This window comes from Anopheles maculipalpis, chromosome 3RL, assembly GCF_943734695.1.
Source record: "Anopheles maculipalpis chromosome 3RL, idAnoMacuDA_375_x, whole genome shotgun sequence".
NCBI classification, from domain to species: domain Eukaryota; kingdom Metazoa; phylum Arthropoda; class Insecta; order Diptera; family Culicidae; genus Anopheles; species Anopheles maculipalpis.
In genome coordinates this window covers 22,440,667-22,454,126 of record NC_064872.1, presented here as the reverse complement: position 1 = coordinate 22,454,126, position 13,460 = coordinate 22,440,667, and the positions used below count along the sequence as shown (strand labels likewise).

General features: G+C 43.0%; 2 protein-coding genes across 2 annotated transcripts in view; one reads left to right on the top strand and one right to left on the bottom strand.

The window, feature by feature from the left end:
- The window catches only part of LOC126563751 (klarsicht protein), a 129,702-nt gene that overhangs the window by 17,168 nt on the left and 99,074 nt on the right, over positions 1-13,460 (top strand). The window lies entirely within an intron of this gene.
- On the bottom strand, positions 11,924-13,353 carry LOC126564915 (odorant receptor 49b-like). The gene is made up of 5 exons (XM_050222041.1): positions 13,050-13,353; positions 12,424-12,977; positions 12,260-12,358; positions 12,044-12,199; positions 11,924-11,974 (listed from the first exon to the last, which is right to left on the bottom strand). The coding sequence occupies exons 1-5, from the start codon at positions 13,351-13,353 to the stop codon at positions 11,924-11,926; spliced, it is 1,164 nt and encodes a 387-aa protein (XP_050077998.1).

Sequence of the window (13,460 nt, the reverse complement as noted above, 5' to 3'; positions counted from 1 at the left end):
CGATTGTTACTACGTGCGAAGAAATCTATGCAATTAACAAAAGCATTTGCTGGGGATTGTTTGCACCCATTGGGCGGGCGGGTGAGGTGCAGAATGTGTCAACATAATTTTGAATGGTCGGCGGGCAGCAGCGTGTGTAGACGGATTAGCGTCGCATGTAAATGCGGCGACAGTTGAAAGAGAGTGAAAATACTGGCACAAACCAAAGGTAAAGTTGTACGAAGACTTTCCATTTTGTGTCTAACCGGCGAGCAGTTGGGGGCGTTTTCCTTACGAGCATAAATAAGAAAAGGGAAAAGAGGAAACAAAAAAAAACTGTCCCCAAATCTCACACACCGGAGACAAGGGTGTAATGTGATATGTTCTGCGCAATGAAAAACCTTCCCCAAAAACCCACTGGCTCTCGGTTACTGGCTACTGGAATGGGTGACTTTTCTTCTGGTGGTTAGGTGTTGTTTTTACCTCATGAAAGGTAGTTCCACGTTCCCTAAAACATATGTTCACACACGCACGCATGCTGCGCTTTTTGTTGGGTGAGAAATTTAGAAGCTGTGAACAATAAAAACTAACCATTTGTGTTTTTGTTTTTTTTCTTCTTCCACTTTTCTTTCTTCTGCAGGTAAGTTGTTTATCTGGTAGGAGAGATCATTCGTTTTATATGGGTGACAGACGAACTGTTCGTCTTCCATTGGTGTACTGGGGTACTGTGTGAGTATGTGATAAGTTTTCTAATTTGGTTAACCTAATGAGCAAATGAGGTCAGTCATAATAGGGTTTTGTTTGTTTAGTTACTTGGACGATATGAAATTTTCTGTGTTTTTTCTATACATGAGTATCTTCTCCTTGGCCTGATCAGGGTTGAGCACGTCACGTAGACATGGCCAGGTGGCCAATTGCAAGGCCTCTCCCCCAATCTTTGTCTCGTCGGAGGGCCTACGCATTCTAGCTGATTAAAGTCTCCTAGGATGCCTAATCTCCTAGAAGAACAACCAGCCGCCCCTAACATGGAGAACAAACGCTAATTTGTGGTAAAACTACAGCTGGTTTTTGCACCACGATAATGTGCCCTCCCATACAGCCATCATTTTGAGGGAGTTTTTCGCAACAACTGGCACTCATATTGTTCCGCAACCGCCCTATTCGCCAGATTTGGCACCAGCCGACTTCTGGCTGTTCATCAAGCTAAAACGGTCGCTTCGGGGACACCGTTTTGACACAATCGATTAGAAAGAAGCCGCAGCGACGGCGGAACTAAAGGACATCCAAGCATTCGAGTTTTTCACCTGCTTCGAGGAGAGGGAGAAGAGGTAGAAGAGGTGCATTGCATCGGAAAGGGATTACTTCGATGGTGATGACCTTCATTTGGCCTTATAAAAAAACAATTTAAGAAAAAACGCAAAAGAACGCAAGTCACTTTATTTTTCGGGCACAGTAGTACATTCGCTAATTTCGGGCGATTTTGCTCTTCATCGGCGCATCCAAAAGTATGTCTAAAATCGTCATTATTTTTACCTCAGTTCAAATAGTCCCACAATTAAAAAATAGACTAAATTCTCTTTGCAATAATTGTGACTTTATTAGGTGAAATAAGAAAGCATACTTATGCGATGTAAGAAAAATGATTAAATGTTTTGAACATTCATTTGCTTCTTAGCTACTCCAACAAAAGTCTCGTGCAGAAATTTTCAATACGATTTACAGAGCCATACCACAATAAAACAGACTAACTTCTCGTTACGGTTTATGTGATTTTAAACGAGCAAAGTGAGAAAGTATGCGGATTTTGTTGGTAGTGTGGTAGAGTGAAAAATGTAATTCAAACGAAGAAAAAGCAGGATGAGACGAACTTAGCCTCTTATAAAACCCTAGATATATTACCTTTTATACGGGTGCTTAAGGCATTTAGATATGCTCAACTTTTGATCTCTTTTTCTATAAATTTTTTTTTAAACCGAGTATGCCCGGGATAGGGCAAAATCCAAGGAGGAAATGCCGTGTGGAAAATTTGTGCGGATTTCTCGGTTTTTTTATTGAGACGCGGATTTCTCGGTTTTTTTTTATTGAGACTCCTGTAACAGCCCTGCATTTGCTTACTTTTATACTGATCTGTGTCGCATTTAGAATATTAATTTGTTTGCCATTCGGAGGCTTTTGATCTTTATAGCTTGCATCATTTTGTTTTTATTCGTATAAGACGGCCAGGCCGTATTGCTTACAATTAACTTCAAAGTAAGATACTCCTTTCATCTTAGCTGATAGCTAAGATGGGTGTTTTTTTCGTACGCACTGTATAAGCGTGGTGAGAGAGAATTTTCCCTCTCCTCAACATAACTGCTCGAACGTCTCTCATGCCGCTCTACCAACTGCTCGAATGTGGCTCTTGTGGGAAAAACAGTTTGTTTCTCTTTTGTGTATTTTATGCTACACCGCAAAACTATTGAGCCAAAAAGAATGGACAAAATACGACTGCGGGATACATAAAGTGCTCGAAAACCACGCTCTCTTTCAACAATCACTTTTATCTCTCGATTTTCCCTCGCCCCAATCACGCTCTCGACTGCACTATGGGATCAGCAACGCTGTTCCCGGCATAGGCGAAACCGACCAGCACGCGCTAGCCATTTTATTCGTTACCTTTCTCGCGGCTACACGCGTATCTGCGTCGCGCTTTTGAAGAAAATCTCGTGCTAGTTCGATTGTTTTCCGTGTTTTACGTTGTTTTTTCCTCATTTTCCTTTCTGGTGTGTTCCAATTTTTTCCTGGTTTTTTCCCGCACAATAGTTTCATCAACAAATCCTTCCGCATCCTTGCATTGAAAAAAAAAAAAAGAAGCAAAGATCAACGATCGAAAAGGTCCGGTGTTTTGTTCTTGGGAGTGTTTGGAAGTGGGGAGTTTTTTTTTGCCTGCTGTGGTGCCCTTTAGTGCCTTAGAGCGTGATATACCCGAAAAATCCTCAACAACTGCTCAACGAATGTAAGGTGTTCGAAAAAGCCGGTTTTGGATGGTGTGTTTTGTGCGAGAAGAATTTAACGCAAAAATCGTCTGAAGAAGCTGAGCGCGTTACGCAAAACAGAGGCGATAAATCTGCGCGCAAGAAGAAGGATGCTAGTGATTAATTGTCCGTCTGGGGTTGAATGTGCTTCGGTTCTGTATGAGATTGAAAAATTGATGCGTAAAATTGATTCTTACGAGTGATTTCATTCGATCAAAAGCCTATTAAAAGTTATTTGTTGCTGGTTGGTTTGCGTTCAGTGCAGCTCGTCTGTACCTGTTGGAGGATAGCGTTTGTGCGATCTACTCTACCCAGTGGTGCCTTATTCGTGTGAAATACCTTCGAAGTCAACAGCCTTCGCCTGCCTGCAGCAAGGGCCTTCAGATAAAGTTGTGCAAAAATAAATACACAACCAGAGAGTGTTTGTTTGTATGTGTGCCTATGTGCATGTCTGTATGTGTTCCCATGTGTTCGTCATCGTGGTGAGCGAGATCATTTTCGTTGCGTTTGCATGAATGGTTCGCCGCTAGAGCGGCTAGTGAGTGGCTAGCGTACGAGTAGCTGCAGAGTGGATAAAGAATATTTTAAAATAGAAAATCCGTCCCAGCAAGTAAAACAAGCAAAAAACAGCGAGCCGCTCTAGACTGAGTAAACGACACGTTAAAAGGTCTCAAAAAGGAGCAGGAACTTCCCGTAACGAACGTAGGGCGTCGTTTGGAAGCTGGCTGGTGACAGTAGGTGAGTGTGGGGCAAAGAGGATAGAGTCTAGAGTCGCCGAAAATCGGTATGATATAAATAACAAACCAAGCACGCGCGCGCTCGCGCGTCCCTTTTTCGGTTTGGGAAACTTGGAGGATAACCTGGTGAAGGTTTCATACTAAAGCATCCGCAACTGGCAAGATCTCGGATGACGCGAAAAAACCCTCCCTACAAGTATCACTGTAAGAGTGTGTGGGTTTTAGTGTTGTGCAGATCGTGTAAAAGTGGGGATTTTTTTGTTGTTGTTGCCGAAATCGGTGGCCTCGATCGCGCGACACGCAAGCCAAGAGACATGCAATTTAAAGTTGGGCATACTTTTTATCTTTCCCTTGGACGTATCTCGGTGTGCGTGTATGCGCTTGCAAAGCCCTCTGGGCCAGTTTTTTTTTTCGTTGGTTGAGAGGGAGCACGAACGAAGTTGCTGCCGACGCGCAGGACCCAACTCCTCGTCTTGTTGGAGAGGACCTCAATTTTTCGTTCGTGAGAGGTGTAAGAAAGCAAGGAACCGAAACTGAACTTGAAAGACGGCATAAGAAAACGTCAAAAAGTGCTAAAAGAACTTGCAGTCGAGCAACCAAAAAAAAGGGTGACTGTGTGGCGTCCCTGAACGATCTCCATCAGCTTTAGACGTTTAAGTGTGCGCGTAAGTTGGAGGTACTCGCGTGAGGGTCTCTCCCACAGCATATGTGTATGTGAAGCCGCGAGTAGGCAGCACACTTTGCGAAACGTGCCGGCAATTGTATCAGCCTGGCTGTAAACATTGGTGGCGAAGGGCAACCTTCTCCGGTTGGAGATTTGCTCGCTTTGCTGCGCCGGACCCCCGGCTTTGGAGAACGTTTAGCATATGTATTAAACTTCTGGGTGGAGATCTTCTTTCTGGTTTATTATTCTTTTGTGTATTGACCTCGCAAATATATAACAAAAAGAGGAGGGTAGAATTATGTGTTTGTCGATCGAATTTCAAACATATGAGTGGACGTATGAAAATCAATCCTTTTTCAAGAAGGAACCTTTTATGTGCTGTACATACAAACAGAGAGTTCAACAAGGCAAAAAATTCTTATTGATTTAGGATCCCAAACTTTGACAGGACAGGTTCTGTTGTTTTCTTATTTTGAATTGGCCTTTCTTGTTGCTGCTTGCTCCTGATGGACTCAGAATGTACATGGTCTGTGGTCCAAAGAAAGTTATGGTTGAAAAGACGTTCAACAGGGCATCGATGTGTTGACTTTTGTGTAACCAGTTTGGTGGTGTGTAACGGGAACCGCGATAAGAGCAAATGCAGCACTTTTCATGTGGTAAACGTTCGATTGTAACGTTCGTTACTGGGTTTTTGTTTGTTTCTTACTGAGCATGATATGACTCAACTCTTATCGCGTCCGATAATGGTGTGTGGTTCAATTGTTACTTGAATGCAAGTGCATCTGGAACAAAGCGAAGGGGTTGAACGGAGTGGTAATGAAAATAGAAATTAAATGGAGCATATTTTATGTGCTTTATTTGCTTTTTATTGATATTTATTGACTTGTCTAATTAAAGAAACTTAACATTTTCATAAGAAAATTATAGTTGAATGCTCTCTCTTTGTTTTTGTTGATTATTAAACCTAATCAACTTTCATTTACTGATTTTTCTATGCATTACAAACGAACAGCTCCTTGCTTTTCATAATTTATTTTGTATTTTTAAACCCGTCACGCGTAGCGTTATATCAATTAATTAAGGTACAAGCGTTACAAGTCCCAACGTTTCGATGCCTCGTGACTACGCTTCAGTTCAGTCGTTCTTGAAAAAACCCGGAAATGAAACACGCTAATAGTGCTGATAAAATTGCCCTCCATCTGCATATTCCAGACGAAGGTTTATTAAGCATACACTTCATCAGAGTGAGCAACCCCTTTTTGTTCAAACCAAAGCATGAAAAATAAAAAGGGTTATACCCTCGGAGGAAGGGTTGTTCCGATTTGGTGCCACCTGGAACGCATGTAATCCGTCAGTTTCGGTCAGAAGCGAAAAACTAAACGAAGATGACCAAAAGCAAACGTATTCGTTGGTGTATTTAGGCAGCTGACGAACTTTGGTGTTGGATTTTAGCGGATTTATGATCATCCGATCTTATCATCCTTTTTCGTGATGCGTTGCTCGCTCATCGTTTCATAGAAAAACAGCCTCAACACACGCTATACATTCGATGTGTCTAAACGAAAGCGAAACTATTGTGGTGGAAGTTGTGCAACGCGCAAAACCATACCACAAAGATGACTCTAGCGAGGAGAAGGTGGTCTACCCGTTGCTGGTGATGGATTGCGATTGGTTTGGAAATTTAATTTAATTGAATGGAAGTCTTGCAAAGACGTCCGGAGACCGAGCTGTAGAGGCATCGCTACTGTATAATGTCGAATCGCTACGGGTGTTGGAGTTTAAGCTTAAACGAAATAAAAAAAGAGCATAATTGAAACGTTCGCGCAGCATGCATCCATCGCGCACACTCACACAGCAGCAAAGAAATGCGTTTGCGCTTACTGTGCAAGGGCGTTGACAGGGGTGCACCGCCATGCGCGAAGCGAAGTTCCATGCGTGTCGCCGTTGTGGTCGCCGAACGCGGGGTGGACTGTTTGTGTACACGAGCGCATGTTTCTGAAGAGAAGGGAAGTTAATGCAAACAGAAGCCGAGGTTGAAACGACGCAATTGCTGCACTTCATGTGTCGCCCGACGGTTTCCTTTTCCAGACAGTTTGTGGTTGCTGCTGGCAGATGGTTGGTGGTGAACGTACCGAAAACGGAAATAGAAATCCTAAAGCGATGTACTGTACTAGATTTTATAAGCGATTTGACAATTATTTACTTTGTGTATGTTTTAATGCCCCGACAGCTATTCTGGTTCGATATGATGCGTAGCTTCAACGATCAATAATCTTACAGTGACTATATTTAAGCTGGATGAATGAAGTACTGCTTAGAAAACCTTGCAAGAAAATCCACTCGTAAAATAGTTGTTGATGATGAGCAGTTGTAACAACAATTTCCGCTTGTGCCTTTCCGTATATCCATCACACAAAACCCATGCTGAACGTTGATGTTTGTGTACAGAAGAATGCTCGCCATTGTTTGGCACATCTACTAGGCTTTGATGATGAATTTATGTTGATGTTTGCTATACTATCCATGTGCTGCACAGAAGTGCTCGCTCAAGACAGACTAATCTGCAACAAACTGCATCAATGAGTGCATCTTTTTGTTGTAGTCTGGAATTTACACCATTAATCTCGTTTTCTCGTACCACACATTCACACACGTGCTTCAAGTTTGCGATGTGGCGAAGGCATTGTGTTTCCTCTTGTACGAAACATGTAGACATCTCTCGGGGGGGGCTAAACCGTGCATATGGCATTCACACACAATGCCGGCAAAGTTCAGGGACACACCAAAATGGTTTGTAAGATCTTTATGTCTCAGCGTTTACTGCTTGCCTGCTACCTTGGTACGTGTCCGGTGGAATGGGAATTGGTGGTGGAATCATTCGATGACGCGATCGTTTCGACGTTGATGGGGCGTTGGAACATTTTTGGGACGCTTTTTTGTGGTATAACGCTGGCAAATTAAGCAAAGCGCGTCCTCACGTATCATTTCGCAAACCGATGGGAGGATGCGTCCATGAGAACTTATTTGCTAATCTGATCTAAGAAATTGCTCGAGAATTGAGACACCAAATGAAACATTTCTCTATTTCCTCTTCGTTTTCCCCCCAAGAGATACAACGGTCAAAAACAATTGAAGAGTTAATTCGATATCAGCCCGGTGAAATGAGGGCCCGGTTGCCGATTGTTTGAGTGTGCGCATGCCTGTACACTACTCAAACGTTCCAAAAGATGTACAGAAAGAACGAAACACAGCTGTTGAGCAGCTGTTCCCGTGTGATGTTCTCCAGTAGTCCCCCCACACTCGAAGGGACCATCTTCTGAAACGTACTCCGGATGTTGGAAGATTTACAGCCGTATTTTGAGCAATTCTACAGCAAAAATTGACTCTGTACGTTTCGTCTAAATAAGGTGGAAAAAAGACGTTCCGTTGGCGGATGGTTAATGACTCAGCTGAAGAATAGAGGGGCCCCCGTAGTGAGATCTGCAAGTTTTGCAAGAAATTCCAATCATTCGAACCTCCTCTTGGTTTGCTTTTTTTCTGCGTAAACCCTTACTGTTGGGGAAGATATTGGATCTTTCTATGAAATGTAAGGGTTGTTTTTGCGCTCAGAATCTTTTTTTTTTCTTTCCAAAACCGTTTCAAGGGTGCCCTGGTGGGCTTTCAATGGAGGGCACCGAGTTTAATGAGCTTTTAAGGACGGCAGAGTGAGCAGAGTGCAAACGAATGAAAACGGTTAAAGTTGGAAGTTTATTCCGATACCTTGGGATGTCATGGGATATGAACAACCAATTTCTCCTGGGAAGAATGCTTTCAAGTCGAAGGCTCCCGGTGAACGGCGAAATGAACCTGAAGAAGAAGCCTTCTTCGTGGGTAATAGATATGCTTTTAACCGAAACGGATGCTATGGTGCAAAAGAAATAGCATTAAAAGTATGTGTTGAAGAATTCGCGACCCAAGAAGGTGGAATTGGATGGGAAGGATGGGCAGAAATAAGTGGCAAAAAAAAAGCCAGTGGAAGAGATCGTCCAATTCAAGGCGAGTTTCGTACATGGTACTGGCGGCATCGTTTTTATTTCTCTTCTTCACTTAACAGCGCACAAGTTGCAGATTAGCAGTACGCGAGGCAGTGGAGAAGCATTATCTGTAGTGAATCGAAGGCGATTATCCCATCGGGGAAGTAGTGGTGTTTTGTTGTTGGGTTTTGGGCGTCGATGTGTGCGATTCTTCATCAACTTTGAGGATGAGAGGGTTTTTTGAGGGATGAGTAAGACAAGAGAATGATGAAGGTGGGATGACGCTTGGAGGATTATTACTACCGCATGCCGTGAATAATTACATTCCACCAGATGTGTGAGGCTATATGCGAAGGCTGCCGGAAATCGAGTATCTTACATCCAGCTGTATTGAATAATGTTTCGGAGGTGCTTTTTTTGTTTTGTTTTTGGTATGAACTTTTAGTGGATATCGATGTAGCTGAGCTGTGGACTCCAATTCCAGGTCAAGTTCTTCAGGAGAAAGCATTCGTAAATGATTGACAAATGCAAAATTCTTTTTCGACAAGAACTCTGAGCTCTCAGTGGTTCCAAAACATGTTTGTCCAGAATTCCAGAGTTCCTACTCCTTGTACTTCACTGACGTATCCGATTCTCTTAAGCCGTTGCATTGCTGTAATCGATGTCTTGAGCCCCGACAATAACTGGAGCTAATTGCCCCTTCGTGACCTTACCCACTGCGCACAATCGGGTGGCATTAATCGGGGTGAGATTGTAGTTTGTGGCCAAGGGTTCCGTGGCTGGTAACGGTGTCCCGCAACATCGAGTACAAGGTGAAGGCCTTTATTCAATTCAATGAGAGACAACGAGAAAGAGTTGAGTAAAGCCGGTAGAACACTAACATCCCAAAAACGGTTTCCGCATGTCACCATTTTGTCGAAATGTGAATAATGAGGGCGCTCTACCGTACCACACAACATGGTGGATGGTTTTCTCTCCTTGATAAGCGAGATGCGGCACAAGCTGTACGACGAATTGAGCAGAAAAGTGGCCCTGATGTGCATGTGTGCTATTTTTTATTCCGTTGTTGGAATCAACGAGAACTGCGACTGACAGGAGCTGTCGTTTGACACTGTCAAGTTGTGGACGTTGGAATTCTCGATCAGTGTTGTTCGCTGGCGTGATGGGAATGGATTGAAGAAGTAGAGAGATGGACTGGACCTCGATTAATCGAAAACGCATCGGAATGAAGTTTTGCTCGGACGTAGGGTAGCAGTGCTCTCTTCCCGTTCGGTGGAACATAACGAAGATCACTGGAAAGTAATGGGAAGGAAAAGCCATTTCCACACGTGCCAGTGAACGATAAAAAAGGTGTACAGAACTTCACTCGCCAGTAGATAAAGCAGAGATCCATTCTGAAGTGTAATGGTAGCGATCGCCACCTCTCGTGTTGATTCCATTCCACCAACACGGATTCTCGTACACGTTATCTTACTCATTTACTCCTCTCTGACGCATTTTGTGGAGCAAACATTGGAGCGAAAAAAAAAAAAGATAAAGAAAAATAGGAACGTAAAGATTGGCTTTGCGTGTGTAGTTATGGCCACGCTGCTTGATCGAAGGAAAAATATATCGAGGCCCTTCGGTTTGCTACCATACCCTTTGTACTGTTTGTATGTATGCGCATATGTACGGAATGTGTGGCAGTAACCGTTTTCACCGTTTCGCTCGTGTGGGGCTTCTTCGCGTAGTCGCGTGTGTGGCGCCATGAAAGCCATAATGTATAAGAGTGTCTGTGTGTGTGTTTGAACTTCAAGTCTTAATGCCTGGAAAATAGCAGGGAAAAAGTGGAAAAGCAGTTTGATGGAACGTGATTTTGTTGCGAAGCCGAAGGAAAAGATTTTCCCACAAAAAAGGGTCCTCTACCGTATGGTGGCTGTTATGAGCCTTATTCAATTTGTTTCGAGTAGTAACTGGTTGCTTGGGGAAGCAGACACAACACGATCGTAACTTTGAAGACGTGTTTCTAACGTCATTTTATAGGTTTGAAAGGTATAGTAGACCAATAAAAAAAAACCTACTTGGGGCTTTTCAAGGTGATCTTACCGCGTGATGGCTGAAAAAAGGTGTCTCAAAAGCAAGGCACCGATGACGAGTTACGTTCGCGTTTTTCAGTTGACGTCCAAAAGTGAAGTCATCGAGCTTTGGACGAGTCTCTTCGTAACGGAAATGTGGTGTAATAGGGCGCAGTTTTTTCGTTATATGAAGAAAAACATCCTCTTTTCGTTGCTATCAGAAAATTTGTTAGTTTTATCATTGTGGAGCACACATTTTAACGCACAAAAAGTGTACTGAAATGTGATTGATGGCACGAAAAGAAAGCGTATGAATAATAAATAGCTGCTGTGCCACCGTCAGAAAATGCATCTTATTTTAATAGGATGGTAGGCCGGTAATATGATGCTATTCTCTCTCTTCTGTTCGATGCTTCCTCGGTATTATGCAAAGCAGGGAAAATTGAAACTGTCAACCCGTCCTGTCCTCGGGTGCATGTGGAGGCTTTTTCGTGTGGGAACGGCTCTCGAGAGGGAAAGGCTTTTGCGTAGCGCACCGAGGACGACCTACTGAGAGCCAGGTTGCCATTTTTGGGCAAAGCAGACGATCGACGGAAAGCAGGATGATGGCGATGATGATGCTAGTTTTGATAGTTGGGCTTGCGGTCGGGTTTGGCTGACATCACCCGTTGATGATGGTACGTTGCAAGGCTGTTTTACAGACCTCCGGGAAACGTCAGTTAGTGTAAACACATCCCAATGAAGCGTGTAAGCTGATATTGTCCACACTGTGAGCTACGGTTTTGTCTACAAATGGGTAATTTTCTTAGAGCTTACGATTGCTTTGGTGCGCTGCCCGTTCGACGGCTTACAGAAAGATTAAGTTTCAGTAGCGCATACTCCACCATGATTAATATTAGTGCTCTTCTGCACGCGTAGGATGGCGATGGTGAAATTTAAAGGGCCACCTATCGATTCGGCGTTCAGTTCAATAATCAATTCCACGTACGCTTTTGAGAGCTTCAAAGCAACCGCGGCTGTTTGCTAATTTTATGAGTGGTTGTGTGCGAAAACTGAAGAAAATTCAATCAATATGCAATCTGCAACGTGGTGGGCGTTGCGTGTATGGCGCTTTATTTTTAGAAAATAACTTTATGTAAGTTTGTTGAAAAAATGTAGAAAACCAACGGCAATAATTGCATTGCTTTTGGGCTGGTGATGTAAATTGTTTGAAAGCTTTCGTGTTTTTATTTTATTTATAGGTCGCACAGCAACAATATGACTAATAAGGTTTTTCGTTTGTTTTTTTTTTCTCTCATTTTAGGTAAGCATTGTTTACGACTACAATCTTTGGATAACGTACTTGTGAGAGGTTTCTATGCTTGAGAAAATACTTTGTAATACATTTTGGTGAACTATTAAAGTTGTAAAACTGATGGTGAGTTTTTGATGCTGCTAAAGCGCGAATAACAACCATCATTCATTAAAATTGTTCTCTCAATACCACAAAGAATGAGTATGTCGTTTTCAGAATCTAAAATATTGGAGAGAACGTTATTATGTTAATCAACTTCGAAAGCAAACCCTCTACAAATAGACTCACAATACCAAACTGCTCCATATTCATGTAACAAAACTTTCCGGCTGTGATTCCGACTGGAGTTTGGGCACGCACAAGAACTAGCATAAGATCCTTTTGTATAGCGGTGGTTTGCGTTTCCCGAAAACATTCATACGCCACATGCGCAACTTGAGCACTCTGAAAATGAGTTTGTAAAGTATAAGACTTTTGCTGCTAACGTTTTCCCGATAGATGTACTTCGTTGGAAAGGCGCTCTCCTAGGTAACAGTACGCAAAGGTTTCCGTTGTGTCAAACACGAACAGGACGACCAGGCTCATAAAATTCACATTGAATCCCTGCAACAGAATGCTCTCGATAAGATTTGCAGATTTCTTTAAAAAAGGGATGATTTCTTACTTACTGACACGGTGAAGTACAGGAGCATAGAGCACCAGATCAAGACGCACAACAGAAGCTGTTGCAAAAGCACCAAAGATGTGATGGATTCTAGCATCTTTGCACAATGGAGTGCATCCTGGTGCATTTTAACGATAGCTTTTAGCTGCTGGTGGAATGCATTTTCTTGCGCTACAGTCTGCAGCTTGATTTGTACCAGTTGAAAGTAAAGGGTACAGTAGATGATGAAGTTACAGATGGCTATGATTTTTACCGTCCCAGCGAAAGCACACAGATAAGATGTCGGAGTCATAATAGCGCTGAAGAGTAGATAATGTGGTCCCGAGGTGCGCGTCGGTAGACCGTAGAAATTTTCCTCCATATGTAGCGTGTAGTGCATGGTTTCGTTGACGTCTCTGTTCGTACCGTAGAGTGTGAAGAGTGTTGACAGAATCGGTGCAAACACGTAAAAGTGTGCTGCATACGTTACCACGATGAAGAATATTCTCGTTACTTTGTGGATGAGCTTGTGCTGCGTGTTTAAATGTTGCACGATAGCGGGGGATGTTTCTCGGAGTACTAAACAACATACAGAAGCAATGTTTAGTGTACAAGAAATACTTTCCAGATTATTTGCGTGTACAAACTTACCCGTCTGGGAGAAAGCTTTCGCTCTCGCAATCAGCTGTTCCAGCTTGTACCCGTTGATAAAGAGCAGAAATATGCCACAGAAGGTGTTGGTTTGGAAAAACAGCTCCGCAATCCCGATGATAGTCACCTCGAAGTTAGGATATCCGTAGAAACTTTTCGGTATGGCTATAATGAAAATGTAGACAAGAAAGAGTGGCACAATGCGAAAGCGGTCCATTTGCCGCCCGATTATGCCAATCATTTTGAGCAGCTTGATAGGAATGTGTGGCACTCCAGGGGGTGTTTCTAACTGCAGGAAGTTCATCTTGGAAAGCCGATAAAGTTGCTGCCGCTTCGTGGTGTGTAGGTGTTGATAGATCTGCAACCGTTATGACAGTGTGTTGCCAACAGGAACGCTCGTCTTATTATAGG

Bases quoted from the DNA above. Each gene is read 5' to 3' on its own strand.
- LOC126564915 (XM_050222041.1), bottom strand. From the start codon at position 13,353: ATGAACTTCCTGCAGTTAGAAACACCCCCTGGAGTGCCACACATTCCT. The intron at 12,359-12,423 runs GTAAGTAAGAAA...ATTCTGTTGCAG, and splicing joins TCCTGTACTTCACCGTGTCA to GGATTCAATGTGAATTTTAT. The intron at 12,200-12,259 runs GTACATCTATCG...ACTCATTTTCAG, and splicing joins GAGAGCGCCTTTCCAACGAA to AGTGCTCAAGTTGCGCATGT.